This window comes from Pollachius pollachius (genome assembly GCF_949987615.1).
Source record: "Pollachius pollachius genome assembly, chromosome: 1".
NCBI classification, from domain to species: Eukaryota; Metazoa; Chordata; class Actinopteri; order Gadiformes; family Gadidae; genus Pollachius; species Pollachius pollachius.
Genome location: NC_136934.1, coordinates 2330232 through 2357731, shown reverse-complemented (window position 1 = coordinate 2357731; position 27500 = coordinate 2330232). Strand labels below are relative to the sequence as shown.

Here is a 27500-nt window from a genome sequence, read left to right as displayed (position 1 = left end):
CTCCATGTTTCCCAGCCCCTTTAAGTTGAGGAGCGACGGCCTCGGTCTTTGGTCCTCAGTAGGTCATGTGATGCGGTCATGTGACGCTCTAACTCCTCCCCTCTTCTCCCAGGAGGCTCCCTGAGCTCTGAGTCGGAGCAGGCATTCCCCGGCCTGCTCAGCAACCAGGTGACCCACCGCTAAAAGAGTGGGAAACCGGAGAGAGGCCCCGCCCCCAGCCCAACGTCGTTTCCATGGAGAGTCTGACGCCTAGCAACCACCCGTCTCCTCTCTCCATTGTGTGTGTGTGTATGTTTGAGTGTTTGAGTGTTTGTGTGTGTGTGTGTGTGTGTGTGTGTAAATGGTTCCAACTTCCAGTCGGGAAAGCGACGTGAAGTTGCAGCTCTCTTTGAACTACGACCACAACCATCCCAGCTACCCCCTTCTCCGCTAATACCATCACAACCATCACCACCATCACCACCAACCCCACCACCACCACCACAAGCCCTGACCAAACAGAGACCAAACCGACCACGCCCTCTGATCCTCATTGTCAATTAGCAAACTCTAACCCCCTTCGAAGTGACTGCTCCTGGAATTGAGGCAGCTATTACGCTGTTTTGGTTTGCAAAAGCTAACTGCATGCTAGCATGGCTAAAGGCTAGCCCAGCTGACTGCTAGCCCAGCCAACCGCTAGCAGTGCTAAAGGCTAGCCCAGCACACCACTAGCCGGGCTAAAGGCTAGCCCAGCTAACCACTAGCCGGGCTAAAGGCTAGCCCAGCTAACCGCTCCCATGGTCAAGATCTCAGGAGCCAGCCGCAGCTTAATCCAGCTCCTTCCCGCTCGCCCGAGTCCTTTTCACTCCTCTGGTTTTAATGATGTTTCCCTGCGGCGGCCGGTGGCCTGTCGTCAGGTGCGGCGGTGTCTTCCAGAGTGCGTCGGCTTTGAAGAGCGTTAATTAAAGGGAATCCTCCGGAGTGGGGAGTGCCGCGGTTCAAAGCCCCGTCCCGCCGCGGCGCAGAGCGGCGACCCGGGGACGTCACCGGCTCACCGGCTCCACCGCAGCTCCGCGAGGAGAGGACGGGTTGGACTCAGCCTTAGCAGTATTCCTTTTATTTTTTTTTTTATCTTACTCATTAGTTGCGTTTTTATTTTTTTTAGAGCTCGTTGGAGATGTCTTATGGTCAATTATTAAGTGCCGTTACCTTCATCTTATCCGTCTCCCCCACTTCTGCACAAGTGTTTTAATGTGCCCACCGGAGACTTACGGTTCATCTTAACCTTATAGTATTCTTCTTCTTACTTGATGTTCTTACTAAGGGATGGCTTATCCTCTGTTCTGTGCCGTCATTAGAGGTTCGAAGGCTCTAAGAGTTTCATCACATGTGACGATCATTGCATGAAACCTTTCTAATTAATCCAAATACCGATCAGACTTTATTCATGGTGCCTTTCGTGCCAAACGGCTCTTCAAAGCTCTTTACAACAAAACAACAAGAGGAATTAAATAAACAGTAGAAATAAAGAATAATAAGTAACGTTGCAAAAAAACGAATTAAGAAACATGTGAGAGGTGGAAAAATAACCTAACCGCACTACTTTATTAGAAGAAGCTTTTGAGTCTGACAAGATGGTGGCATTCTGGTGGCAAATGCTTTTTAGGTCGTGATGTGAAGCACAGATTTCGGGAATGTTACAACAAGACCCCAGAAGATGCCAAATCCCCTTTTGGTGCTTGTATAAACTCTAAACACTCTGACACCCAATTAGTAACTTATTGTTAAAAGTCAGGGATTTTAAAATTTTAGTTAGTCCTTTTAAACAGTATTTTTGTTTTTGTACAAAGATGTGTGTAAATCATATTTTATTGTACATCTTTACTGGTGCTATAGCTGGTCCTCTGTTTTCTGAGGAAGCAGTGATCGGCCTGATTATCTATTTACTTGCGGTGTACTTGAACAGAATGTAAGTAAACCTAAATATGCTTTGTGTTAACTCAAATAAAGGTATGAGGCAATCCGATTTCTCACTGACTTTAAGTGTTGTTTCTAGTTGCGGATGACCTCTCCCATCAGCTGTTAACGCAGTGACACCTTCCTTTACCCTAATTATAATACGTTATTTAAGGTATAGGGGGTGTCCTTAAAGGCTTAATGTGAAAGCAGTTTAACAAGGCAAAAAACTAGGACAGAATATTTCCACATCTAGATAATTTTAGGACTAGCTCTGGTTAAAGGAAAAAAACGATTAATCTTTGATTAGATTTTCACAAATGATAACCTTTCTTAATTATTTCTGAATGTGTACAATTAGAGTAGATCAGATAAGATTTGTTTTGTCCTTCAGAGAGGATTTAACTGCCACACGCATTCATCACACAACATTTATTACATAGTGAACATGTCAAGATATAGCACATAAACAAACTCAATTGCCCAGGAGACAGCGAAGAAAAGTGATTTGCTGAGGACACAAACTGTCATGTTGGTGCAATTTATAATGAGGTGAATCATAATGGGAATGATAAACTTACCATTTTGAAACTGAATGAACCCATTGCCTTTTTTTTAATAAATAGATTTGAATTAGATAACATAAATGAAATCTGACTGGTCCCCATAACCATTATCTCTTTCCTCTTCTTCGTCTCATTCTTCCACTCTAATGGATTATAATTGCAACCTTAAATAATAAATAGAGCTATCCTTTTAATATATGCATCTCTGGAGCCTCCCAGCAGTCACTCACAATAATACATGATGTTCTCTCGAAGACGAATGCTGCATGAAATTAGGACGCAAAGCAGCGCTATTAAAAGGTACAACACTGACCCCTTGTGGTCAGACAGAAAAGCACACGCGCGCACACACGAACACACACACACACACACACATCAAATATACTTTTTATCTCGCTTCATTCATTTAAATACAATATGTTGTCATAAAAACAGTTCAATGCGAATATACAGTTTTTTTTTTTATTATTATTGCATTTCGTTAGCCTCATACAATAATTGTCTAAGTCGTATTTTAAACTTCATCTTGTATATAGCGTTAAAAATGCCCTAAGTCAAATAGAGGACTTAGCAGATAGTGATTATGGACTGTAAAAAGCACTCTGATTGGCTAAGGATAAAGCCAATCAGGCACAGTGAATCAGCAGCGTTAGAAGCGTAGAGTTGGGCTAGATATCACAATTTGGCCAAAATATGAATTAGGCAATTATTCTTTGAGTCTAACAATATGTCGTTTGATACTTTCAACCACAGTAAACCATCGGATCAGCCCAAACTGCATAATCCCCCTTTTTCATCTTAATGTATAGTTTTATGATAACGATCAAGAAGCGCCAGTTTCAACACATTTCAACGCAACAAAGTTATTAATACAAAACATGATATTATGTATTAATTACTTTAAAACGTTAACTCAATTGAATGTTTAACAGGCGCATATTTACCAAAGTAGGGCCTAGTGTTTAATTTGGGGGTTTAAATGGTAACTTTACTGGTGTTTAGCATACAGCTAACTTTGTCTGCTCCTGTTTCACATCCTTTGGTTAGACAAGTACAGATCAAAACACTGGATCAGTTTCTTCCCTGTCTGAACCGGTCAGCCCATACCGGGTATTGGCAGCAGGGGGATGTTTACAGTAAAGGCCAATTAGACCAACACTTCATGCCAAGAGAGACGGCCTCATGACCTATAAATCTGGTGAATTACGGCTGTCATAAGTACAGTTGTTTCAGAGCGAGTCCGGGTGGTTCCCTGTTTCTTTGTTCAGCCTCTCACAGACGGGAGCTTGGGAGTGAACCCAGCTCGCCTCTCACTTTGAATCTACTGCCAACTGTTTTACAGAGACGTTTAAGGCCTTTGTCTTCAAGGGAGGACATGGGTTCCAATCATGGGTTTTAAAATGTATTATTCGTTACACAACACATACAGAATAGAAATTAAAACATCATAGTCTGCCAAAAAAGCTGATTTTGATCTTAAAATAAATCTTGGGGTCTTTCTTGGGTACCCTGACCCTCAGGAGACATCCTGGGGCGCAGGCCCGGGTACGCCGTCTGAAGCGCTGTTACCCCGACCCAGGTCGTTCTTATGAGCACAGACCCCAAGGGGACCCCACGTCCTGGAACTGTTCCCTTTACGAGGTCACCCTGTTCCTAACCCTAACCAAACCCTCACCCTAAAACCTAGCCCTTAAACGTAAACCTAACACTAAACCCTTACCCTGAAACCTAACCCTTAAACATAGACCCAACACCAAACCCTAATCCTAAAACCCAAACCAAACACTAAAACCAAATGCTAACCCTAAAACATATCCCCAACCATGAAACCAAACCCTAAAAACCAAGCCCAACCCTTGAACAAAACCCTAACCCTGCAGCCAAACCCTAAAACCTGACCCAAGTAGAACATAACCCTTTATCAAACACTAGAACCAAAGACCAAACCCTGAAACCTGACCAAAGTAGGAGACCGGAACCCTTTATCAAACTCTAGAACCAAAGACCAAACCCTGAAACCTGACCCAAATAGGGAACCGTAACCCTTTATCAAACAGTAGCCATGTGCCCCCTAGCTGCCTTGCACCGCCCCTGCACCCAAGACAGCCAGTCGCTGGGAGTTTATTTGACAGATAACCCTGTTCTGAATCTGTATCAAGGGTCTTTAAGCAGGCGGTCGTAAACATAAGAAACAGTCAGACAGCCACCATCACCTGCTCCTTCTGCCACAGAAACACTCCCTATATGGATGTCCTTGTTTCAGGGACCACCAACTGCGCTGGTGTGTGTGTGTGAGTGAGAGAGAGAGAGATTAGAGATACTTCAAGCTCCTAGACAAGATGTCTCACCCCCCATAGGAGAGATATACATCTATTTTATTTATAGAAAAAGGATGGGGAACGTCAACAGATGAATCTGCTTTCTTTCTGTCCTGTGGCTGAAAGAATGAAGGGATAGTGGATAACTTTGTTGCTTGTTCTAAACCCTGACCCCCAGGTTTAAGTTATGTCTCCTGGCTGTAGGTCCGTCTAAACAGCTGCTGTCGTAAACAATGTCCAACGTCGTCTTGACAAACAACAGCCCCTCGCAGAACCTCCGTGATAAAAATATAAAAACACGATTTTCTTTTTCGGTTCTGAAGGCAGAATTAATCAAGTCCAGCTGCGACTCCAGCGCCCCCCAGAACTCCTGCAGCCAACGGATCGTTCGCCTGCCTTGCTCTCGGACATTCGACGTTCCCCGCCAGCCGGCCGCAGGGCTCCGCTTGACCCCTTCCGCCCGTTACTCACCGTGAGGAACTGCCGCAGCTTGTTGGGTTTGGAGCGATGGCTTCCAGAACATTACTCCCCGCCGGGACAGGAACGAGTCGAACCGAGGAGGGGAGCGGGTGCGTTTGTTTGGACGGTGGTTGTGCTAAATCACGGTGACTGATGCCGGGGCAGCGCTGCTGCAGGTCGGTGTTGTGAGTGAGTACGGTTAGTGAGTGAGAGGAGACAGCATGAGTTAAAATCTTCTTTTTTCTTTTTATTACCATACAATTGTGGGATTAAGAAAAAACGTTGCATTTGTAAAAGAAATTACCAAAAAAAAACAAAATGCTTAAATCAATGAATTGGCGTACATCAGAATAAAAAGTATTAATAATAATTAATATATCCAACTAAATTATTAAGCCAATTATTTAAGGACGAAAAATCAACATAAAAAAATACAAAAATTAAAAAGTAGAACGATTTACATTAGAGTAATAGCTTTAGGATATAAATAACATGAAACGTCAGAGGAAAGTTCTGTCTGTGCATTTTGTCCTGTAAATAAAGTTTATACTGAACCTTCGGTCGTCGGACCACAATCAAAATTCCCGGTTTCCCCGGTGAATCCAGCCGTACATTAGGACACGACCCCTCGCTGGTCACCATACCCTAAAGCCCTACAACCACAGCCACCACCACGCACAGAAACCTACGACTAGGATCTCTGGACCCCTCCCAACGTCACCGCGGCCCGGGCTCCATAAAGGCAACATTCACCGTCGCTCGCGGGGGTGGGTGGGTGGGTGAGGGGGGGCGCTATACGAGAGCACTTGTGGACCTCTGGAGGAGGAGGAGGGGGAGGGGGAGGAGGTGCAGATATAAGGAGGAGGAACATGCATCGCGGACAGGAAGTAGGGCGGGACAGGAAGTAGGGCGGGACCGCACCGTAGTCACGACAACAACACGCACGGCACGCTACGCGAAGAGAGTATAAAACCAGCCGTGGAACGAGGATGAACGAAGGGGTACGTCACGCACAAGGAAGGCCGCTCTCTCCTCTCTAACGAGGAGAACAAATCTCTGTACGGGCCGAGGAAAGTAGAAGACTTAAGTTAATACACGAGTAGCAAATACATGGAGAGAGTCGATAATCGTACTGTACATACATACGAGTCAGATCGTTAGTTCATGGGGAGCAGATTGTTGGTACGCAGTTGTAAAGAGTGTCGGTGGTTTTGGTGGTGGTGCCGTCCGGGTGGTGCTTCGACAAAGTCCTCACAAGCCACCAGAAGTGTGTGTGAAGCGGGTCCCCAGAAACACGTGCTCCCCGTCCGCTGGGTTCCTGCAGGAGGGAGCGAGAGAGAGAGAGAGAGAGAGAGAGAGAGAGAGAGAGAGAGAGAGAGAGAGAGAGAGAGAGAGAGAGAGAGAGAGAGAGAGAGAGAGAGAGAGAGAGAGAGAGAGAGAGAGAGAGAGAGAGAGAGCTCATCTTCCTCGCTTTTGCCAAGAAATGTATTTTGTTCTGGATTTTCATCGACGCTGCTGTCATCCTTGCTGCCCAGTTGGAACACAACTCAACCGTCTCCTGATATCCCCGGGAACATCCCCGGGTATAATCAGGATAGCAGCGGTCTGCACAGCCTCCTCCACACCTTGCTCTGCACCGCGGCCACCAGACAGCGCTCAGTGGTGAAACATTGAGTCTCCCAAGGCGCTGAACATCCTCTCCAACGCGCCGGCCCCAGCCGTCGGCTGAGGGGGTGCAGGACCGGTGTGTGAAGCGGGTGACGGGGGGGGGGGGGGGGGGGGGGGAGTTGGCTCGGCGTTCCAGTAAATGACTCGTTCAGTGGGCCCTGAGGACCTCAGTGGGGTCGGAGCAGACGCAGACCCACCAGAAGCAGATCCATCAGTGTCGGCCGGCCTTCTGCCTGAGACCCCCCCCCTGGACCCAGGGACCCCCCCCCCCCCCCGGACGACTCGGGTCCAAGGTGGCCCAGAGCCAGGTGAGGGGCGGGGGCCGCTATCAGGCCTGGTGGAGGGAGGAGGAGGGGAGGAGGAGAGAGGAGAGGAGAGGAGGGGAGATGAAGGGAGAGGAGGGTAGACTAGGGGAGAGGAGGAGAGACGAGGGGAGACTAGGAGAGAGGAGGGGAGACTAGGGGAGAGGAGGGGAGAGGAGGAGAGACTAGGGGAGAGGAGGGGAGATGAAGGGAGATGAAGGGAGAGGAGGGGAGACTAGGGGAGAGGAGGGGAGACTAGGGGAGAGGAGGAGAGACCAGGGGACAGGAGGGGAGAGGAGGAAAGACTAGGGGAGAGGAGGGGAGACTGGGGGAGAGGAGGGGAGAGGAGGAGAGAGGAGGGGAGACTAGGAGAGAGGAGGGGAGACTAGGGGAGACGAGGGGAGAGGAGGAGAGACTAGGGGAGAGGAGGGGAGACTAGGGGAGAGGAGGGGAGACTAGGGGAGAGTAGGAGAGACTAGGGGAGAGGAGGAGAGACTAGGGGAGAGGAGGGGAGACTGGGGGAGAGGAGGGGAGAGGAGGAGAGGGGAGGGGAGACTAGGAGAGAGGAGGGGAGACTAGGGGAGAGGAGGGGAGAGGAGGAGAGACTAGGGGAGAGGAGGGGAGACTAGGGGAGATGAAGGGAGAGGAGGAGAGACTAGGGGAGAGGAGGGGAGACTAGGGGAGAGGAGGAGAGACCAGGGGACAGGAGGGGAGAGGAGGAAAGACTAGGGGAGAGGAGGGGAGACTGGGGGAGAGGAGGGGAGAGGAGGAGAGAGGAGGGGAGACTAGGAGAGAGGAGGGGAGACTAGGGGAGAGGAGGGGAGAGGAGGAGAGACTAGGGGAGAGGAGGGGAAACTAGGGGAGAGGAGGGGAGACTAGGGGAGAGTAGGAGAGACTAGGGGAGAGGAGGGGAGACTAGGGGAGAGGAGAGGAGACTAGGGGAGAGTAGGAGAGACTAGGGGAGAGGAGGGGAGACTAGGGGAGAGGAGGGGAGACGAGGGGAGAGGAGGGGAGACTAGGGGAGACTAGGGGAGACTAGGGGAGAGGAGGAGAGACTAGGGGAGAGGAGGGGAGACGAGGGGAGAGGAGGGGAGACTAGGGGAGAGGAGGGGAGACTAGGGGAGAGGAGGGGAGAGGAGAGACTGGGGGAGAGGAGGAGAGAGGAGGGGAGACTAGGGGAGAGGAGGGGAGACTAGGGGAGAGGAGGGGAGAGGAGGAGAGACTAGGAGAGAGGAGGGGAGACTAGGGGAGAGGAGGGGAGAGGAGGAGAGACTAGGGGAGAGGACGGGAGACTGGGGGAGAGGAGAAGAGAGGAGGGGAGACTAGGAGAGAGGAGGGGAGACTAGGGGAGAGGAGGGGAGAGGAGGAGAGACTAGGGGAGAGGAGGGGAGACTAGGGGAGAGGAGGGGAGACTAGGGGGAGAGGAGAGACTAGGGGAGAGGAAGAGAGACTAGGGGAGATTAGGGGAGAGAAGGAAAGACAAGGGGAGAGGAGGAGAGACTAGGGGAGAGGAGGAAAGACTAGGGGAGAGGAGGAAAGACTAGGGGAGAGGAGGGGAGACTAGGGGAGAGGAGGAAAGACTAGGGGAGAGGAGGGGAGACTAGGGGAGAGGAGGGGAGAGGAGGGGAGAGGAGGGGAGACTAGGGGAGACGAGGGGAGACGAGGACAGTCTAGGGGAGGGGACAGGAGGAGAGGTGAGGGAAGAGGACAAGAGGATAGGAGGAGAGTAGAGGGGAGAGGCGGGGGGGGAGCATTGAGGCTGCAGGCCGACTGAGAGGCCTAAGATGGAGATTGATCGCCTGTATCAGTGAATATGGTCTCTGTTGGCCCGCAGTGGTCCCCCCCTTCACCTCCGCCGCGGTGGCCATGTCAACGCTCGACTGCTCCTCTCTCAACAGCTCCTTATAAAAGACTCGGTTTACATTCCTACCCTCCGTGCGACGAGGTGCTCTGCGCTCAGTTTCGACCGAGGACGACGATCGGTCCAGAACACTGGTTCTGAACACCAGAGTCCGTCTCAAGGAGTCCCGAGTTCTTCAGGAACCCAGACCCCAAGCCCTGCGTCCTGGGGCCGCTCTCTCTCTGAGGTCACCCTGGCCCTAACCCTAACATAAATCTCTCGCCCTGAAACCAAACCCTAAAACCTAACCCTTAAACGTAAACCTAACACCAAACCCTTACCCTAAAACCAAACACTAAATCCTAAAACCAAACGCTAAAACCCACCCCAAACCAAACCCTAAAACCTAACCCTTAAACGTAAACCTAACACCAAACCCTTACCCTTACCCTAAAACCAAACACTAAATCCTAAAACCAAACGCTAAAACCCACCCCAAACCTAACCCTAAAACCAAACCCTCATTCTAAAACCAAACCCTAAAACCTAACCCTTAAACATAAACCTAACACCAAAGGTGGTTCTGAACATGAGAGTCCATCTGAAGGAGTCTGAGGCCTTTACTTGAAGACCTCCGCAGTCACCAAAGCAATGGAGCGGACAGGTTTCAGGTCTGTAACCGTTGAAGTCTGGTGTACCTGCGTGGCTCACAACGGTCGCTACAGTAGTGTGTTGAACCGCTCCAGAACGGTCCTACACACCAGGGTGAATCTCAGAGCCCGATGTTCCTGCTCCATTTTACGGTTCATTTTGGCGCCAATGAAAGCAACACGGCCCAGATCGTCGATAAACTCGCCCGACACATCGTTCTCACAATGTGAAGATCCCCAGATGTCACTGAATTAGTGAATGGAAAACCTTTAAAAAGGTGTCCGACCACAGAATCACTGAAACGGATCCAGGAATGAAAGCACCAGCGTCGACACTGACCGCATACCTACGGAGGCAATTCTGCGCAGAAGTGTAATTCTGCCTAAACTGGTGTTCTGCATCCTGCTAAAGCCTGAGGTATTCGCCTAATGCTCTTCAGTTGTCAGTTGGCCTCGCCACAGCTCAGCAGTGTAAAACAACCAGGCGGAGAGCAGAGCCATGGTGGGACTCGTGATGGGAGTTGGCTGCGGAGTGTTTTCTTGGTTGATGGAGCGAGTGGGTGTATGGATGGATGGGGAGAGAGCACTGATTGGCTCAGGGGAGAGGTTGTGTTTGGACGGATGGAGGGATTAACTGGGAGGATGATGGAGGGTTGAGTAGATGGTTTGGGGAGGGAGGGAGGATGGATGGGGAGGGTGTATCTTGGTGGCTTAGCATCACTGTGTTGCCCAGGTGGAAGCCATGTGACCAGGTTGGAGGTGAGAAGACTTGACGTTGCGGTACATGATGCTCTGGGATTCAACTCCAAGCGGACGACTGACTGACAGACTGATCCATGAGAGACAGACGGCAGTCGGTTTAACAGTTCATCTCTCAACCCTCGACACATTCAGCGAACACAAAGTCAAACAAGAGGAGAGTGTCCGTGAGCTAAACCCTCGTCCCTGGGAAGGGATGAATACATCATACAACTTCTGCTCCCTAGAGAAGGGGCCGTATCCCAGAGCGTTCGTTAGAGCACTCGGTGGTCTGCGGTCTCCAATGAAAACAGGGGCATGGCCCAAAGCATGCAGGTCCCCTGAAGGTCCACAGGAGTGGAGATGGGAAGGCTGGCTGGTGGACAGAGCTCCCACTCCTGAACCAGAACCATGTTTCCATGAACAGCAATAGAGTTTAGAAGAACATCTCTATTGCTGAATATTAAACCCTAGACATGACGAGGCAGGAGGGGATTCAAGGTGAAAGTAAAACAGTTCCAGCAGCCTTTCAACAAACACACAAACATCACTCACCATGGCTGGCTCTATCTGCCCAGGCTGCGGTCTTCAAAGAGAGTGACCTCGATCTGGATAGCCTCTCGTTAGGGAACATGATTTAAAACAGTGTTCGATATATTTCCCCCCCCATACAAAACCACCCAAGAACACGTATAAAGAATGCCGTGTCATGTTGTATCACGGTAATAGTTTTGTTTTACTTGGTCAAGCGTGGAGTCTTATTTTTCTTTTCGGTTCGTCTACAGATTGCATTAATCACCGCCTCCCTCGTTTGGCTACAATCACAGCTTGTACCGTTTGGCACCGACGCAAAACCCTGTACTGATGGAAAACGAAGTATGAAAATACACAACACTTCAACGCTCCTCGGGCAGGCTCGAGAGAGCGGAGCGGGATGGATGGACCACGTTCCGCCTTCTCCAAACATCCCTGAAGATGTTGGATGGAGATAAGGTCCGGGGGGAAGGTCACTGGAAGCAGGGCCTGCCTCCTGCCTCCTCGCTCCTTCCTCCTGGCTTGGAGCGGTGAGCCACGGATCCTGGTTAGGATTAAATCCGTGTTCCCTGGAATCATTTTATAGTTCATAAATGCTTCATCATGTGTGAGTCAACTCGCAAACGGAAGAGATCTGCAAGCTTGAATATGAACCACACTTTGTTGCTTCATCCTGCGAGGCCTGCTAAGGCCCCTCTTAAGTCTTCCTTAAGTCGTAGGTTTGATCCGTTAACAGGAATATCGCCGCTCTTCAAATGTGATTATGGGGGCGTTCTGTGATTCACGCCAATCGTTAAAATACTTTGTTCTATCGTTAAAGCCGTGGTTTGGGAAGCGTTCCACGCGGTTTACCAGAGCTTTTTTGTACTTTCTACTGGTTTGTCAGGCATCCATTACTGGGCCGGTTCACACGTAACATCTGCAGTGGGGATGATGGTTTGTCTCATAAAGGTCTGCTTGATATACTGGTCTTCAGCTAGGGGGGTCTGCCTCATCTTCGGATGGACTTTAATTGGGCTTCTTAAAATGTCCAACATTTTGAGTTATGAGTCACCTTGTGCTGCGCTCGAAGGTTTTCAATCAGCTGAGATTTGAAATCGTTTTTTAAGACTTTGAGTGAAGGACTCTTGTCCATGTGGCCATGAATTTCCTCACCTGCCATTATTTTTACTTTGTTTAAATGGATCAAAACGGTGTTCAAAACGGTATAAGGGTCAAACCTATTAGCGAAGCGCATTAAAAAAGGGAATAATATTTCTTTAAGATCTGAAATAGTATATACTATCTATAGTTCTATGAATAATCTTTATTCAAATAATAACCAGATGGTTACTTTACAATACATAATGGGCCCTATCTTGCATCCGGCGCAATTGACTTTCTCACTGGCGCATGTGTCGTTGCTAGTTTCCAACTGGCGCAGAGCGTTCTTTTCCATCCTGCGCCACGCGTCGGTAAATTAGGGAATGAATTGCGCCCCAAGGGGCGGTTCGGCGAAAGGAGGAGGCGCGTTCTGGCGCAAACGTTCCCTGGTGCTGTTTTGCAGTTTCAGAAATCACTTGCATTTCAGACCGTTGAAATAGGGCCCAATCACTGAAGCCTTTTGGACTCCACCAATATATGACCTTCCGGGTCGAAGAACAGACCTCTGGTCCGAGTGGATAAGAAACTGATATAGAGCCCAAAGCTTTATCAATGCTTGTAAATCCAGTTCCCCGATCAAACTAGTGTAAGGTAAATGGGCTGCATTTATGTCACTTTTCTAACCTGTGGCCACTCAAAGCACTTTACAATATTGTCTAACATTCAACCATTCATGCACACATTCAAACACACACGGCGGTGTCAGCCATGCAAGGCAACAGCCAGCTTATCAGGAGCAGTCAGGGTGAGGCGTCTTGCTCAGGGACACCTCGACACCCAGCTAGGAGGAGCCAGGGATCCAACTAGCCACCGCAGTTTACCAGCCAACACACTCTACCTCCTGAGCCCGATGCCCCCCCATGTAATAATCAGCACAGGAGCCACACACACACACACACACACACACACACACACACACACACACACACACACACACACACACACACACACACACACACACACACACACACACCTAGCAGATGCTATGGATTACATACACTACTTTTATAACGTGTTATTACTGCGTTTCCCTTCATTACCGCCTGGTTTTCCTGTAAGCACTGTTCTGATGCAGCTGGCCATTTTACCAGCCAGAGCTCTAGGGGGGGTGCGTGTGTGTGTTTGAGAATTAGCTAAATATCAAATTTTCTTGCAGGCTCACTGGGTTAACCCAGAGTTTCCCTTCCTGTGTCATATTTAGGACAAATTTCCCATTCCCGGCTCAGATTAGTGACGGGAAAAAGGATTTTATATTGTGTGGATCAATCAAAATGATCCCTCTAAAATCCATTTGATTGGTCCAGAAAAACGGCTCAAAAGCATTTTGCAGAATTCTGAATTTCCTCTCCTCTCTTTGTTCTGGCTCAACCCAAGAGTTCTCCATGTCTACCTGCCCTTGGTTTGGGGAATTCTTCTGCTATAAACGTCATCATAAATCCCTGCAGATCTCCGGTCTCATATACGGGGAGAGGGGAGGAGGCGAGGAGAGAGGCAGTGGAGGTGCACCTTTCCTCACTTCACTCTCTCCGTTACCACAAGGATAGTCGAGTGGTACGTTTTAAGGGCTGATTATGGTTCCACGTCAACGCAACGCAAGAGCCACCCAGACGCTTCGACGCAGTCGTGAACCGGTTTTGGTTCTGTGTCGGGATTTAGTGAGCGGACCAATCACAGCCCTTGCTGCTTCGTCGCCGCGAAGGAAAGTTACAATTGTTGGAAGGCGCACGTCAGGCCCTTGCGGTGGACGCAAGGCCGTAATGGGTTCCTAAACCACCTTGCGTAGGGTCGAGGCGGAACCATAATCAGCCCTTTAGACTCTCACCCCCATGGTTGCGAGTTTGAACCCCCAATGCCCACAGTAGGTGCTTTTGAGCCAGAAGCCTCACCCCTACCTGCTCCTTAATGACATCTTCAAATAAATATTCCTGGTACGATTATTTTATGCCGATACAAAGTATTGAGATTGTGTGATGTTCTTGATGATTGGGGTGTTTTAATATTTTGAGTTTGGGTTGTACTTGTTCCGGTCAACATTTAAACAACACAACAGCGCACAACATGGTTGACGCAAATGTACTATTGGTATACATAATATTGTGAGCATCATAGCATAATTGCCTAAATCATATTTTGGCCAAATTGTGATATCTAACCGAAATCTAGCCTCCTGACACTGCTGATTCACTGTGCCTCATTGGCTATATATCCTTAGAGTGCTTTTAAATCCCATAATCACTAGCTGCCTCAGTCATCTATTTGACTTTGAGGCATTTTTGACGCAAAATACAAGATGAACTTTAAAATATGACTTAGGCAATTATGCTATGAAGCTAACAATATAGAACCCACTGTAGGAAACTTCCATCATTTAGCCTCCAGTTACAGACATGGACGCTTGCAGCTTACTTCTTTTGCATTACGTGTTCTTTCACTTCCAAGTCCATCTGATGCAGAAGATACTACAGAAGCACAGAATCCTGCTCCTCCCATGAATCCCCCCCCCAACGCTTACCCAATCTAAACCACCCCAGCGCCCTCCTCCCCCACCCTGAATCCACCCTGGTTGAGAGCGAGTGTCCTCGGAAGCAGCTGCAACGAGTGAATGAGGAACAACAGCAGCCCCCACAACCACAACAACAACAGCAGAGGACCATGGCTTTGTGTCCTGAGGATGGAAGGATACAACTCGCAGTCCTCTCTCGATGGGGTCCGTGAGCAGCAGGCCTCGCGGGGCGTAGATCTTGTCGTTCTGCTCCTGGATGTACTTGGCAATCTTCTTCAGGACCTGCAGGCGAGGACAGGGAAGAGAAACATTTGCTCTTAATATCATTTCATTTCCCATGGATACTGACTCCGCACAAACACACACGGGGATACAACTAATAGCAGAAATGTCAGGAAGCTGAATGTGTGATTCCTAACTTTTGCTCTGCGCTCGCATTTTCCAGCCCGTCCCTCGCTCCCACACACAAGGCCAAAGATATTAAACTACTTGTTGTTTTGGTTAAGTGTCCTGTTCCGACTGACAGCATTTCATTCATGGCTCGCGGATAAACAGCAGGACAGGTTCAAGTTGTAGAGAGCACACGCAGGCGGACGTGATAAAAGACAAGTATTTGCTTGCTGACTTCACCAAACGTTCACCAAAACGTCAATTATGTGAGAACTCACATTACATTTACATTAACATTTAGGGCATTTAGCAGACGCGTTTATCCAAAGTGACTTACAATTAGTACATTTGTCAGATGAAGGCGAAACGACAATATATCGCTGTCAGTAAAGTAAGGAAGTTAATAGAACCAAGTGCCAAGCACTAACAATCCCTAGGTTAACCCATTCCACGTATACAACTAAGATAGCTAGGATAAGATGCTACACAATGCTAAGTACTATTTTAAGTGCCAGGACATACAACAGACAATACGTTTGTAATAGTGGTGGAAGGGGGTTAGTGAGGTGTTGGCTATGCAGAGTCTAGGAGAACTCTGAACAAGTGAGTCACATGCCTTCACGTTAACGTCATCACGTAAACGGGAAACGTAGGCATGCGAGGGAACGGACACAAGCAAGTACCGACTGGATTTCCATTTAAACTAAAGCTCATCTCACTTTCAAGACGTGCCGGCCTGCGAATGGGCCTGGCAGCGCATTAAAGGTTATTAACACATCCTTTAAATGCCTGCCTTGTTTTGACATGAGTGAACCTCCGTGTTTAAGACATTGAGAGTGTGATATGAGAATTACAGTTGGACCTAAACACGATTATAGATGTGCATAAGAGAACAATGCCAGGCCAGATAACCATCATCGGAAAAGAGAAAGGCTGCATATGTTATCCATTAGTCCTTTTGTACTGGAATGCAAAACTAATCGCCTCAATCAGTGATGATCAATTGATCAGAAGCATGTTAAACCGTAAGAATGCAGTTTGTTCTGAATCCAGGCGCTCATGGTGTTAAATCATCATCACATTCAGAACAAGCTACCGCCAGGTCTCTTGGACAACTTAAAGACCAGTTATAAATCACTGCTATATTCATCAATCTATGATACAAACCTACATACCAAGCGTGTCCTTGTTTCACCATTTGGGTTAATGTAATCAACGCTGGGCAACCGTTGAGTTTTAAACAGCCAAGTCGATATAGCAGCACAGCTTTTGGATTGGGTCAACTCCACAGAGACGCTACAGACACAAACAGTACACTCAAGTAAGTGCTATGTTCCAACGGCCTGCCAAACCAGCTGCCTGTCAGACCATTCAAACTCAGGATTCCTGCTGCACCATAGTTCAGCCTTCCCCTGCAGAGGGTCCGGCCTGGCCAGCTCTGAGCGGGCCGTCCAGAGGAATGCACGCCGGGCCCAACACAGGAGAATGCATTCCAGCGCTCTCCTTTCAATGTCTTGTAGTTGGCTAATAAAGTCTCTTGGCAGTCCTCCGGAGCCAACAGAGTTTCCATAAGGATGGATTACCTACCCCTTCGCAATTCCTCCCTGAGAAACTCTTTCCACACAGTTTCATAATGGAAGACGAGGGCTTACAGCAAGGACAGGACGGATACTAAACTCACATCCCATAGACCGTTGCCCGGTGCTGTGTGCCACACATGGAGCACTACCAGTAGTCTCCTACTTACTTTACTTTATCAACCTACAGCAAACACCTATATCCAGCACAACCTACATCAAGCAGTTATTGTTTGTGGTACGTCCTGGCACTTAATGTACGCACTTATTGTATGTTGTCCTTCCTGGCAGTTAATGTACGCACTTATTGTATGTTGTACATCCTTGCACTTCAAAATAGCCCTTAGCATTGTGTAGCTTCTAACTTAAGGTAGTTTTTTTTCACACGGGAATGGGTTAACCTAGCGATCGCTAGTGCTTGGCACTTGGTTCTATGAACATCCTTACTGTACCGAAAGCGTTATGTTGGTGTTTCTCTTCTTCTGACAAATGCACTTATTGTAAGTCGCTTTGGGTAAAAGCTTCTGCTAAATGCCCTAAATGTAAATGTTATCAAATACATTGATGGCCATCCAATAGCTGAAAGAGTTAAGGCCTGAACCCTAGCAGGTTCAGTGCTATCATCATTCAGTCCCACCCATCTGCTTCAAGGCGACCAGGAGGACACACGTCTACTCTTCTAGGAGACAACGGCAGCAGAGGTCAGGACTCACGACACACATCGTTTACCTTTACTGACGTCGCTTAAAGTACAAATCCATGCGTCAGGACCACCACACCTGTGCACTGAAATATGTGCGCAGTGCCGATGAGCCAAAAGGGGCCAACGGTAAACCTCAGATGTGCATAAATCAGGGCTTTTTGTACGGGTTTAAAGAGGCTGTAAAGCGTGTTGAATTACAGCCTCGTGCTTTCTTATATCTACTGGACTCCGGGTTCTCCACCCCGCTCCGGTGATCTCCACACTCTGTGGTCTTCACTGTGCCATACCTCCCAGTGTACCAGGTATATTAGTGTACCAGGTATATTGGTGTACCAGGAATATTGTTGTACCACGTATACTATTGTACCACGTATATTAGTGTAACATGTATATTAGTGCATTAGGAAAATGAGAGTCTCAGGATTATAATTGTACCAGGAATATTAGTGTACCATGTGTATTAGTGTACTAGGTATATAAGTGACCAGGTATATTAGTCTACAAGGTATATTAGTAGAACATGTATGTTAGTTGACCAGGTATATAAGTATACCATGTATAAGTGCTGTACCAAGGGTCAACAGATACAACCAGCCGTTTCCTTGAGCTTAACCTAGAATTGTCTCAGGGTATTGGTAGTATAACTAAGACAATTCTTTCAATATTTTGTTTATCTCAAATGAAAGCGCCCAACAGAGGCGGATGTCGTTTGCTTGTTTTTGTAGACAAACTGTGCTTTGAGACAAAATATTCCTACGCAGAATATAAACCAGTTGGCAGGTCTCCGGCCATGAAATCATCCTCAGGTGTGGACGTGCATGAGTTGGAGACCACAAACAAGACAAAGGAAGAGCAACAGAGATTAGAGATCGCTATCTGCATCTGCGAAATGTAAACTCACCTTTCGGAAAACAATTGCTCAAGGTTCATGGAAATGTTTTGTTTAGAGAAATGTTCTGTTATTGCAGCATGTCGACTGGTGATGATGGATTGCGCTGAACTGAAAGCAGCTATCCTGACCCTGTCGACCTTGTACGACCTGGTGCGAACCTCAACGTCCATAGACTCCATGCAGGCTGCTGTGAGTTTTGATAAATATGATACATGCTGATCGACGTCACGATATTACTGCCAACTAGTTTTTATATGCTGGACCATGGCTTGTGGATGGTTTGTCTCAAAGCACCGTTTGTCTCTGTTGTGTTCGTTCATTTGAGATGAACAAAGAGATCAATTAAAATAATAATAACTCTCGAACCAGTTCTAGGTTTAGCTCTAAAGAACCCCTGGTCCTATCTGTTGAACGTGGTACACCAGTTATACATGGTATACTAGTGTCTCCTGGTCCACCAGTTATACATGGTGTACTGGTGTTAATGGTCCACCTGTTAGACATGGTATACTAGTGTCTCCTGGTCCACCAGTTATACATGGTCCACCAGTTATAATGGTGTCTCCTGGGCCACCAGTTATACTGGTGTCTCCTGGGCCACCAATTATACATGGTGTACTGGTGTCTCATGGTCCACCAGTTATACATGGTGTACAGGTGTCTCACGGTCCACCAGTTATACATGGTGTACTGGTCTCATGGTCCACCAGTTAAACATGGTATAGTAGTGTCCCTGTGTGTGTCTCATCTTCTAACGTTGCCATAATGATGGATGGAGGATGAAGGAAGCATGCTTCCGGTTTGGCTCGGTGTGGATGAAGGGGTCCAGTTTACAGTGATGAACGACAGAACAGATTGTGTCCGGTGTGTCTGAGGGGGGGCCTGCCTTCTCTAGTGGGTCTCGATGAAGAGGAACACAGTGTGTCTGAGGGGAGTGAGGGGGCCTACCTTCTCGTAGTGGGTCTCCATGCATAGGAAGACTGTGTAGGCGGTGAGGCAGGCCAGACAACCCTCCAGGTACGACTGCCCCCCCAGCTTCTCCGCCTCGGCGTAGAGGTTGTTCAGGGTGCGTACCGTCTCCTCAAACTGCGTCTTGTCGATCTGGAACCACAACACCCCACACATGAGGACTCGCACTAGGGTTGGGCGATTTGCCGAACAAAAATAAACTTTTTTTTTTTTAGTTAAAAAAAAAAAAAAAAGATTAACAAAAGCAAAATAAATATGACACATCTCCCATTCTGCTGCGTGCCTCAGTTTAAGAAAAAAAAAAAAGTTCACCATAAGTACTATTTTACCATAAATCCGAATTAAAAATAGATTAATCGCCCAGCTCTAACTCGTACCCATATCTAAATTTCCTCCGATACTGCCTAAAAGGCATCGTTTACCTAAAAGTAAACGATCTTGTTCTGAAAAATAATATTGTCGACAGTAAGTGAACCGACTATACATTGATGTCTTCTTAAGAGAACCATTCAATAAGAACCAGTGCTATTAGCAGTTACAATGCTAGATTCTGTATCGGTATATACTCTGTATCAGCCGATTCTCAAGTTCAGGAATCAGAATGGTATCGGAAGGGGAAAAAATGGTATCGGAACATCTCTAATATACAGGCAAAGGTTCCTTATACAGAATGCAGAGTAATGCTTGCATGCCACAAGCAAACTACTGCTAACTACTTCCCTGGGACGTTGACAAGGATTGCAGAGTTAAAACAATGTGCCCAGAGGCGGTTGTAACAGTGTCAACATTTAGGGTCCCAAGACATTTCTAAACCCAACACTGGGGTCGAGCTTCAAAGGGCCGTTCACCCTCCAATCAATCAAATGCAGAAAATAAATCCAAAGGGAAGGTATTCCGCCCCGCCCAAATAACTGCAGAGATTCTCGGATTCAATAATTACGAGATAAATGAGCTGGCAGCCTTTCCCCCCTGTAATTTTTCAGAGAGAGAACAAACCGTATTTTCCCCCGTGGTAATTTAATAATTTGGACGCTCAGCCCAGATTTCCACACATGTTTCATCTTAACACCCGGGTCGGTTCAAACAACCAACATCCAACGGTGAACCCGAACCGTTTCCAGTTATCTGACGCATGGGCTCGCTGCTTATGCAGGAGAGCACTCTGAGTTTCCCGGTGGCTCTGCTGCACACTGATGGCTTTTAAACCATCCGTCTTGAGGGATGAGGGATTGAGAGCGATCCAGTCCATGGTTAAGGCCAGAGAGAAACGGAGAGAATAAGAGTAAAAAGAGCAAAAGGAGACAGAGAAAGAATGCTAGGAAACAACAATCTTATTGTTGCTCAACTAAGAAAATACTTTATTATGAATTTCGCCGACTTCAGCAGTCTTCTGCGCATAACGACTTTTATTTGAGAAGGATATTCTCAAATAACCGGCCTATGCCAGACCATTTAATCAATATCTACCCAGGCTAGGATAGCTGCGCCTTCAGCTACAGTGATATCTGAGAGCAGCCTTGGTGGTCACGTGACCACATCCCAAGCTCAGAGGAATGTAGAGGAACTGTCTGCCAACTAGCAGCTGTTATCAAGCACTTTCAGCAAGACCTCCACCATCAGCAACAAAACCGGCAACTCCACCTTCCCCATCACCATCACCAACCACAACCCAGTCCACCAACCCCATCCCTAGGACCTCCATCACCATCACCCTCTACCGCCGTCGCTTGAACATCCGCCCTCACGATCCCCTATCCCCAACGACCGCCACCTTGATCTACACCACCACCACCACCACCAACGCAACCATCTCTACAGCCAATATCACAACCCCCACCAGCTCCACCACTACCCCCACTGCCACCACAATGACCGCAACCGCCACCACCTCCACTTCCTCGGCGACCGTGTCCCCACTGCTGCGCTGACTCCCCGCCATGCCCCTGGATTGTGAGGGAGGACCGCAGCCCGGCTGTATCCCAGCCCGTCGTCCGCGGCCCTGCGTCCCGTGCCCGCTGTCGAGGCGCTTTGTTCTGCTCCGTTTCCCCTCAATTTGGAGGCAAATCATGTGGAGCATGTCTGATGGGCCGAGCCGGGTTTCCATTACGTGTGTGCCGGTCCCCGGGGCTGGCCCTGCACTGCTCTCTGAAGCCGAGCTGAGAGAAGGATGAGCAGGCCTCTCAGACGTCTTCCTCCCAGGGCTCGATCCATTAGGTGAAATGAGCTGGTGTAAATGATGTGGTAGTACAGTATGAATTATGCTGTCGTTAGGCTGTCACGGGTCATTCGTCTCTACATGGGAACGAGAGTCAGGGAAATGAAGTGAGCATAGCGAAAGCTGGGAGAGACCGAGAGAAACTAAATAACTTTTTCACCTGTCTTCACTTTGCATTTTCTCCCCCATAGTATGTTAGTTTTTATGTTAAATAGATTAACAGTTTGGCCCATCCTTGGCCTCCTTCTCAGTGTTCTAGCAGGCCAGAGTATAAAACAATATAATAAGATATTAAGTCAGATGTTGGAATCACAAGCATAGCCACAAAAAATACCATAAATAACTTTCCACAAAAACAATCTAACAACAGCGTCTTGGCAGGACACCGCATAGTTGATCAACTCGCTTGCAGCCGTCATAAAAAAAGGTTTTATGATGGCTGGGCATTGCAGCCCTTGGGCTCCAGGGGGAATGTGTTCACCCAGCTGAAACCAACGTGTGGGTGTGTGTGTGTGTGTGTGTGTGCGTTTGTGCCGGGCGCAATGCATCCATACACGGGGACAGCGGTGTGTGACGGAGACCACCCCATCAAGAGGGAAGTGGCGTGAAGTCTGCCAAGTGCTGGTTGGCCGCTCCTCTGACCTGGGGCATACGTTGCTCCACTGCAGCACCCCCCACCCACTCTCTCTCCAGCGCTCAGCTGGCTCGCCCTCCAACGTGGCCCAGAGCCTGCTGCCTCCCCAGGGCAGTCGCCTCCACTCCTCCGCTCCCCGGCCCCATCGTTAACAGAGCGGGCCCCAGGAACCGGGCCCAGACCACCAGGTTCAGCTGAGGACAGCGGGCTGCTCAACCCCACGTGTGCTGGGATATGGGATCAGAGGCCAAGCCTGGTGGTAGCCCAGGTTGAGGTGCTCAGATATGGGTTGAGAAGCAGTCTAGTGGTAGCCCAGGTTGAGGTGCTCAGATATGGGTTTAGAAGCAGTCTCTATGGCTCACATAGCGAAAAAGTATTTTGCCTTTTTAGATTGTTAAAATTAAGACACGTTTAAACACGTAAATATTGCAACTCCCCAGTGTAGGACAAACTTCCTGCCATGCGTGATGCATTGTGATTGTGTTCGACTAACAGGTGGCTTGATACTTTCTTCGGTTGAATAGCTGCATAACAAAACAGGAGAAAAGGCTTAACTCCACCCCTTGCAGTTTCTGGTTTCGGGCCCAGGCTCTGTGCCATCTCACCCAGAAGTTCTGCTAGAACACAGTAGGACTTCTGGATCAGGAGTTCTGCTATAACATAGTAGGACTTCAGGATCAGAGGTTCCGCTATAACATAGTAGGACTTCTGGGTCAGAGAAAATCAAACGTTACTCCTCAGCTGATTTAAGACTGGTGTCTCAAATCAACGAGGCCTTGAGACTTGACAATGCATTGCTTGGGATAGATGCATACTAACAATTGCAGCCCACATTCAAATTAATTAGTATGAATTTCACTTTCAAATATCATATGGTGTATGCACTTCCAGTAGGTCATTCCAACTTGCTTTAAGAAAAGCACTGGATTTAAAAGAAAATCCTGCATGTGGCTTATGAGTCCCAGGCCTTAAATCCCCCACAAAATATAAAATAATACTACAACTATAAAAGCCCCTTCTTCTTCGATTGACTCAGGTGTTGGCACACTGAGCGCCTGACGCGACTTCCGAACCAGCTTCCTTACCCGGGTCTCCAGCTCGGAGGGGAACTTGGTCTGGAACTGGCACACGGTGCCGTTGGTGTAGTCTCTCTGGATGAACACCTTGGCAGCCACGGCCGCCTGCTGCCCAAGGTCCTGCAGGCTGTGTGTCTGGAGATAGAGGGGGAGGCACAGCAGATTCAATCAGCCCTGCAATGACACGCTACCGGGGGGGAGACGAGGGGAGTCAGAGCGCGGAGACACGGAGCCTCAGAGGTGGGTAGCATTAAACAGACACAGCCACTCCATCGGTTACCTCATAAGGCATGAGGGATTTAGTTTTCCATCGCTTCTTTCGCGATGAAATCTCTAAACCTTTTTGTGATTACTTTTGAAACGTCGTTAAGATAAGATCATCGTTATTGATCCCAGATGGGTCATTTGCATTACCCACTGGCTGCTGCCCAGATGACTCATAGAGACGTAATCAATGCAAGAGCTATAAAAAGCAGAGTTCCCTTATGCTATACTACAATGAATCCTGGGTACAAGAGTACATAAATCTGGATTGATGCATTGATTCAGCGACTGATGATGACCTCATATGACAACTCTCCCTTTTTGTTTCCAAAGACGGCGTCTTTCGTCAAAGGGGGTTGGGGTGTGCATTATGTCCACATCAACTTTGAATATATTTGAATATAATCAATGCCACACAATACACCATCTTATGTATAATTAAGATTAATTAATTCATACCCTCATTTGCCTACCTTCTATTATCCAATAAATCAATAAAGATGGATTGATTGGATGCATTATGATAAGACTACTATGCTGTGTCTGCTACCCTCTCATGGAAATTATGTGTCAATAACTTTTAACTTGGTCTATTTCACTTTGTATTATTTGATTCTGTGTTCTCAACATTCGTGTCAATTTAATTTTTTCATTAAATAAAAACACGAGACCTACATACAAGCTAAATTAAATGAAGAGGTCATTCAACGATTGCAAAAACAAAACCACATACACTAAAATGTATTCTATTTCCATTGAACTTCACTCCTTATTGTATCGGATATTCATCAATGTCAACTGATCCTTTCACAAGGCCGACCAACCAAAGCCAATTCTTATCACATAGGAAGAAGATATTTGTATTAGTGGTGTAACGGTACACGTATTTTCATTAAGGTGCAAAGTCAAACCGGAGAAGTGATTCAGGAATTGATTTTGTTAGAGGACCAATTACAGCCCTTGCCGTCTCCGTTGCGTCGACAAATAGGTCCATGGCGTCGACGGATAGTTAAAAAATATTGGATGCGTACGTAAGCTACGGAGAGGGTCTCCGACAGGCTCTCCGGCTATGGAGAGGGCTCTCCGTGTCTACGTACAGCACTTTAACATGCACACGCATTTGAAAAGGCACCATCCAGGTCTAACTATCACTGTTGCTGTGAAACAAAAAACGAGCTGTGCAAACCCAGCTCACAACACTAGTTCAACAACCCCTGTCTGAGAATTCAGAAATGCAAATGCCATAACCAAGTTTATTGGTGTTTACATTTCCATTCCATTCTATCTACGGGTTGAGAAACAGGTTTTTTTAATTTTCCCCTTAACTATTAACCGTACCGAACTGTGACTTTTGTATACCGTTACACCCCTAATTTGTATGTAATGTAATATCTTTATTCAACATCCTGTACGGATGTACTGTTTAAACGGTATCTCATGTCTCCTACTGCTTCAACATATCAGAAAGAAATATCTTTGTTTGTGCAATAAAATAAAAGACACACACTGATATATGCAACTCATTTGAACTATATCCTAATTACGACCATAGATAACCTCATCACCATACATAAAAAATAACAGATTTTTTTCCCCCCTAGTTTGAATCCAGAATTCCAGTTGTTTTGTATCATGGATGGCACATTCCTTTATATCAACGACGTTGACATTACGTATGAAACCTTACAAATAAAATACAATCAAATCATTATGGTGATTCGTTTCAATGAATGAGAACTGCAAGCCAAGACCTCAAACATGTATCTGTCAAGAGAAACCACGCAAACCACCTTGTGACGCCAGGTATTCAGTATCTTAATGCAGTATTAAACAACATGTCTTCAGCCTTTTAATGTGTATCAAACAATGTATCTTCAGTATTCCACTGCAGTATTAAACCATGTATCTTCAGTATTTTAAAGCAGTACTAAACTATGCGTCTTCAGTATTTTAATGCAGTTTTAAAATAGTGTCTTCAGTGTTTTAATGCAGTAGTAAACGGTGTGTCTTCAGTATTTTAAGGCAGTGTTAGACTGTGAATCAGTTTTTAGATGCAGTATTAAACCAAGTGTCTTCACTATTTGAATGCAGTATTAAACCATGTATCTTCACTATTTGAATGCGGTATTAAACGACATGTCTTCACTATTTGAATGCAGTATTAAACCATGTATCTTCACTATTTGAATGCGGTATTAAACGACATGTCTTCACTATTTTAATGCAGTTTTAACCTATCTGTGTCTCATCCTAACATCCGGGACCGAGCCCTACTTTCCCCGGGCCACAGGCTCATCCATCAGTCCCCCTATCAGTGCCCCCATCTAACCCTCACCACTCAACCCTGACACCACAGTGTGACATCTGCAAAGCGATCTGGACGTGAGCCGTGGGTGAATTTGAGGAGAAAAACAGAAACATTAACGGAGGCTCGTCAGGCGAAGCTAAGGCGAAGCTAACGGAGGCTAACGCTGTCGCGCCGATCCTCCGACATAACATCCGAACCAAAGCACTACCGAATAATCTACTCGTTGTTACAGTTGATTTGTGGACGATAGGTTGTGTGATAAAGCCATAATATGGTCATATTCGGGGGTGTTTGTCTCACCTCTGCCATGTTGACAGCACTGTGTTTATCTTCCGCTAGTAGCAGCTGCTAGCCTGTGCCGCTCTGTAGACCGTCCGGGGGTAAGGGAACATTCGTTCCGGGATCGACCGTTCTCACTTTCACAAGTGGGAGACAACAAATGACTTTCACTGTGGTTGTATTTTTTTAATTATATTTTATCATATCAGATCTTATTATTTAATCGTGGGAAGGCGATTCATTTTCGAACCATTTGTTTGTCATACTTTCTTCTTAATTTCTTCTGACAAATGCACCTATTGTAGGGGGCTTTGGATAAATCATACTGATTGGGATCTATGTCCATAATCATTAGTGGATAGGAGTGCTAGATTGAGCGAACCATAACAGTTTTAACACTATTTCCTTTCCCTTTTGTAACTGGTAGCCTATATTCATTTTCTTCTTTTCCTAAGGCCTTATTAATTCTCTCTCACATCTTTCCTTGACCTCATGACGTTAACCATTGAGGTCAAGGAAAGGAGGTTTGGAAAGGACCTTGTTAGCTGATGTGTTTTACCTCATGTGACAACATGTTTTATACCCAATATCTAGACCAATATACATATACAGTGCATGAACATTAATTTGATCTAAATGTTTCTCCTTTAACTATATTTTCTACGAGAAGAGATTAAGAGAACAAATGTGCAATATATAAAAATGAATTGTCACTCATGTCCTTCAGAATAGATCCTCTCTTACCTCCATATAACTTCATAGAGGAAAACCACTGTTTATGCCCCTTTTGGGGATTTGAACCAACCCAAAACAATGCTACCATACTGAAACAGAAAGGCCTTAACAAGTTCAGGCCTCCACTTTCCCTGAAGAGGGGCAGTGTTTACTGGGCACGGCTCTCACTGCCTCTGAGCCGCAGATTGTGGCCAGAAGTGGTCGTTTAGCGGGCCACGTTCTAGTGTTCCATTAGCGAGCGGGCCCAGCAGTAAAACCATTGTCCTGGGCTGTTAACTGCCATGTGTTGTAAATGAAGGACCCAAATGGTGCTCATTAGTGCTTCTCTCCCACACCGGCCATCACACACACACGCACACAGATGCACCCACACAACCACACACACACACACACACACACACACACACACACACACACACACACACACACACACACACACACACACCCACGCCTCTACGCATGCACACTCACACACACACACACACACACACACACACACACACACACACACACACATAACCACACACACGTCTCCAAGCATGCACACGCACACACACAGACACACACACACAAACATGCTCACACGCATGCACACACACGTCTTGACCCCCCCCCCTTTCACCCTCCCCCAGCCAGGAGACAAAACGCTGCACAGGAGTTAAACTGCTTCTTTATTTTGTTTTAGCTTTTTCGTTTCTATAGATCGACCGCAATTACCCTCCTGTAATCCCGGCGACCCACGGCCAGCTCTGTGAAAAGGAATTCCTGGCAGGCAGCTCGTTCCTCCTGCCAGACTGAGCAT

The 27500-nt window shown here is 47.1% G+C and overlaps 2 protein-coding genes across 2 annotated transcripts in view; one reads left to right on the top strand and one right to left on the bottom strand.

The window, feature by feature from the left end:
• The window catches only part of loxl2b (lysyl oxidase-like 2b), a 38484-nt gene extending 36475 nt beyond the window's left edge, over positions 1–2009 (top strand). The window contains exon 14 of the mRNA XM_079734445.1: positions 113–2009. Within this exon, the coding sequence (XP_079590571.1) occupies positions 113–183 (71 nt within the window). The 3' untranslated portion in view covers positions 184–2009. The remainder of the gene's footprint in view (positions 1–112) is intronic.
• A 3495-nt stretch (positions 2010–5504) lies between these two features.
• Positions 5505–26058, bottom strand: golga7 (golgin A7). The gene is made up of 6 exons (XM_079742425.1): positions 25985–26058; positions 23122–23247; positions 19167–19319; positions 14837–14938; positions 11032–11084; positions 5505–6596 (listed from the first exon to the last, which is right to left on the bottom strand). Exons 1-5 carry the CDS (start codon positions 25991–25993, stop codon positions 11043–11045), a joined length of 432 nt encoding a protein of 143 aa, XP_079598551.1. The 5' UTR covers positions 25994–26058; the 3' UTR covers positions 5505–6596; positions 11032–11042.
• Positions 26059–27500: the final 1442 nt, after the last annotated feature.

What these genes read in the sequence shown, in the direction of transcription:
- golga7 (XM_079742425.1), bottom strand. An exon ending in CCTCCGAGCTGGAGACCCGG is followed by an intron (nt 19,320 to 23,121) that starts GTAAGGAAGCTG and finishes TTGTGGTTCCAG; the next exon opens with ATCGACAAGACGCAGTTTGA. An exon ending in TGGAGACCCACTACGAGAAG is followed by an intron (nt 14,939 to 19,166) that starts GTAGGCCCCCTC and finishes CCTCGCCTGCAG; the next exon opens with GTCCTGAAGAAGATTGCCAA.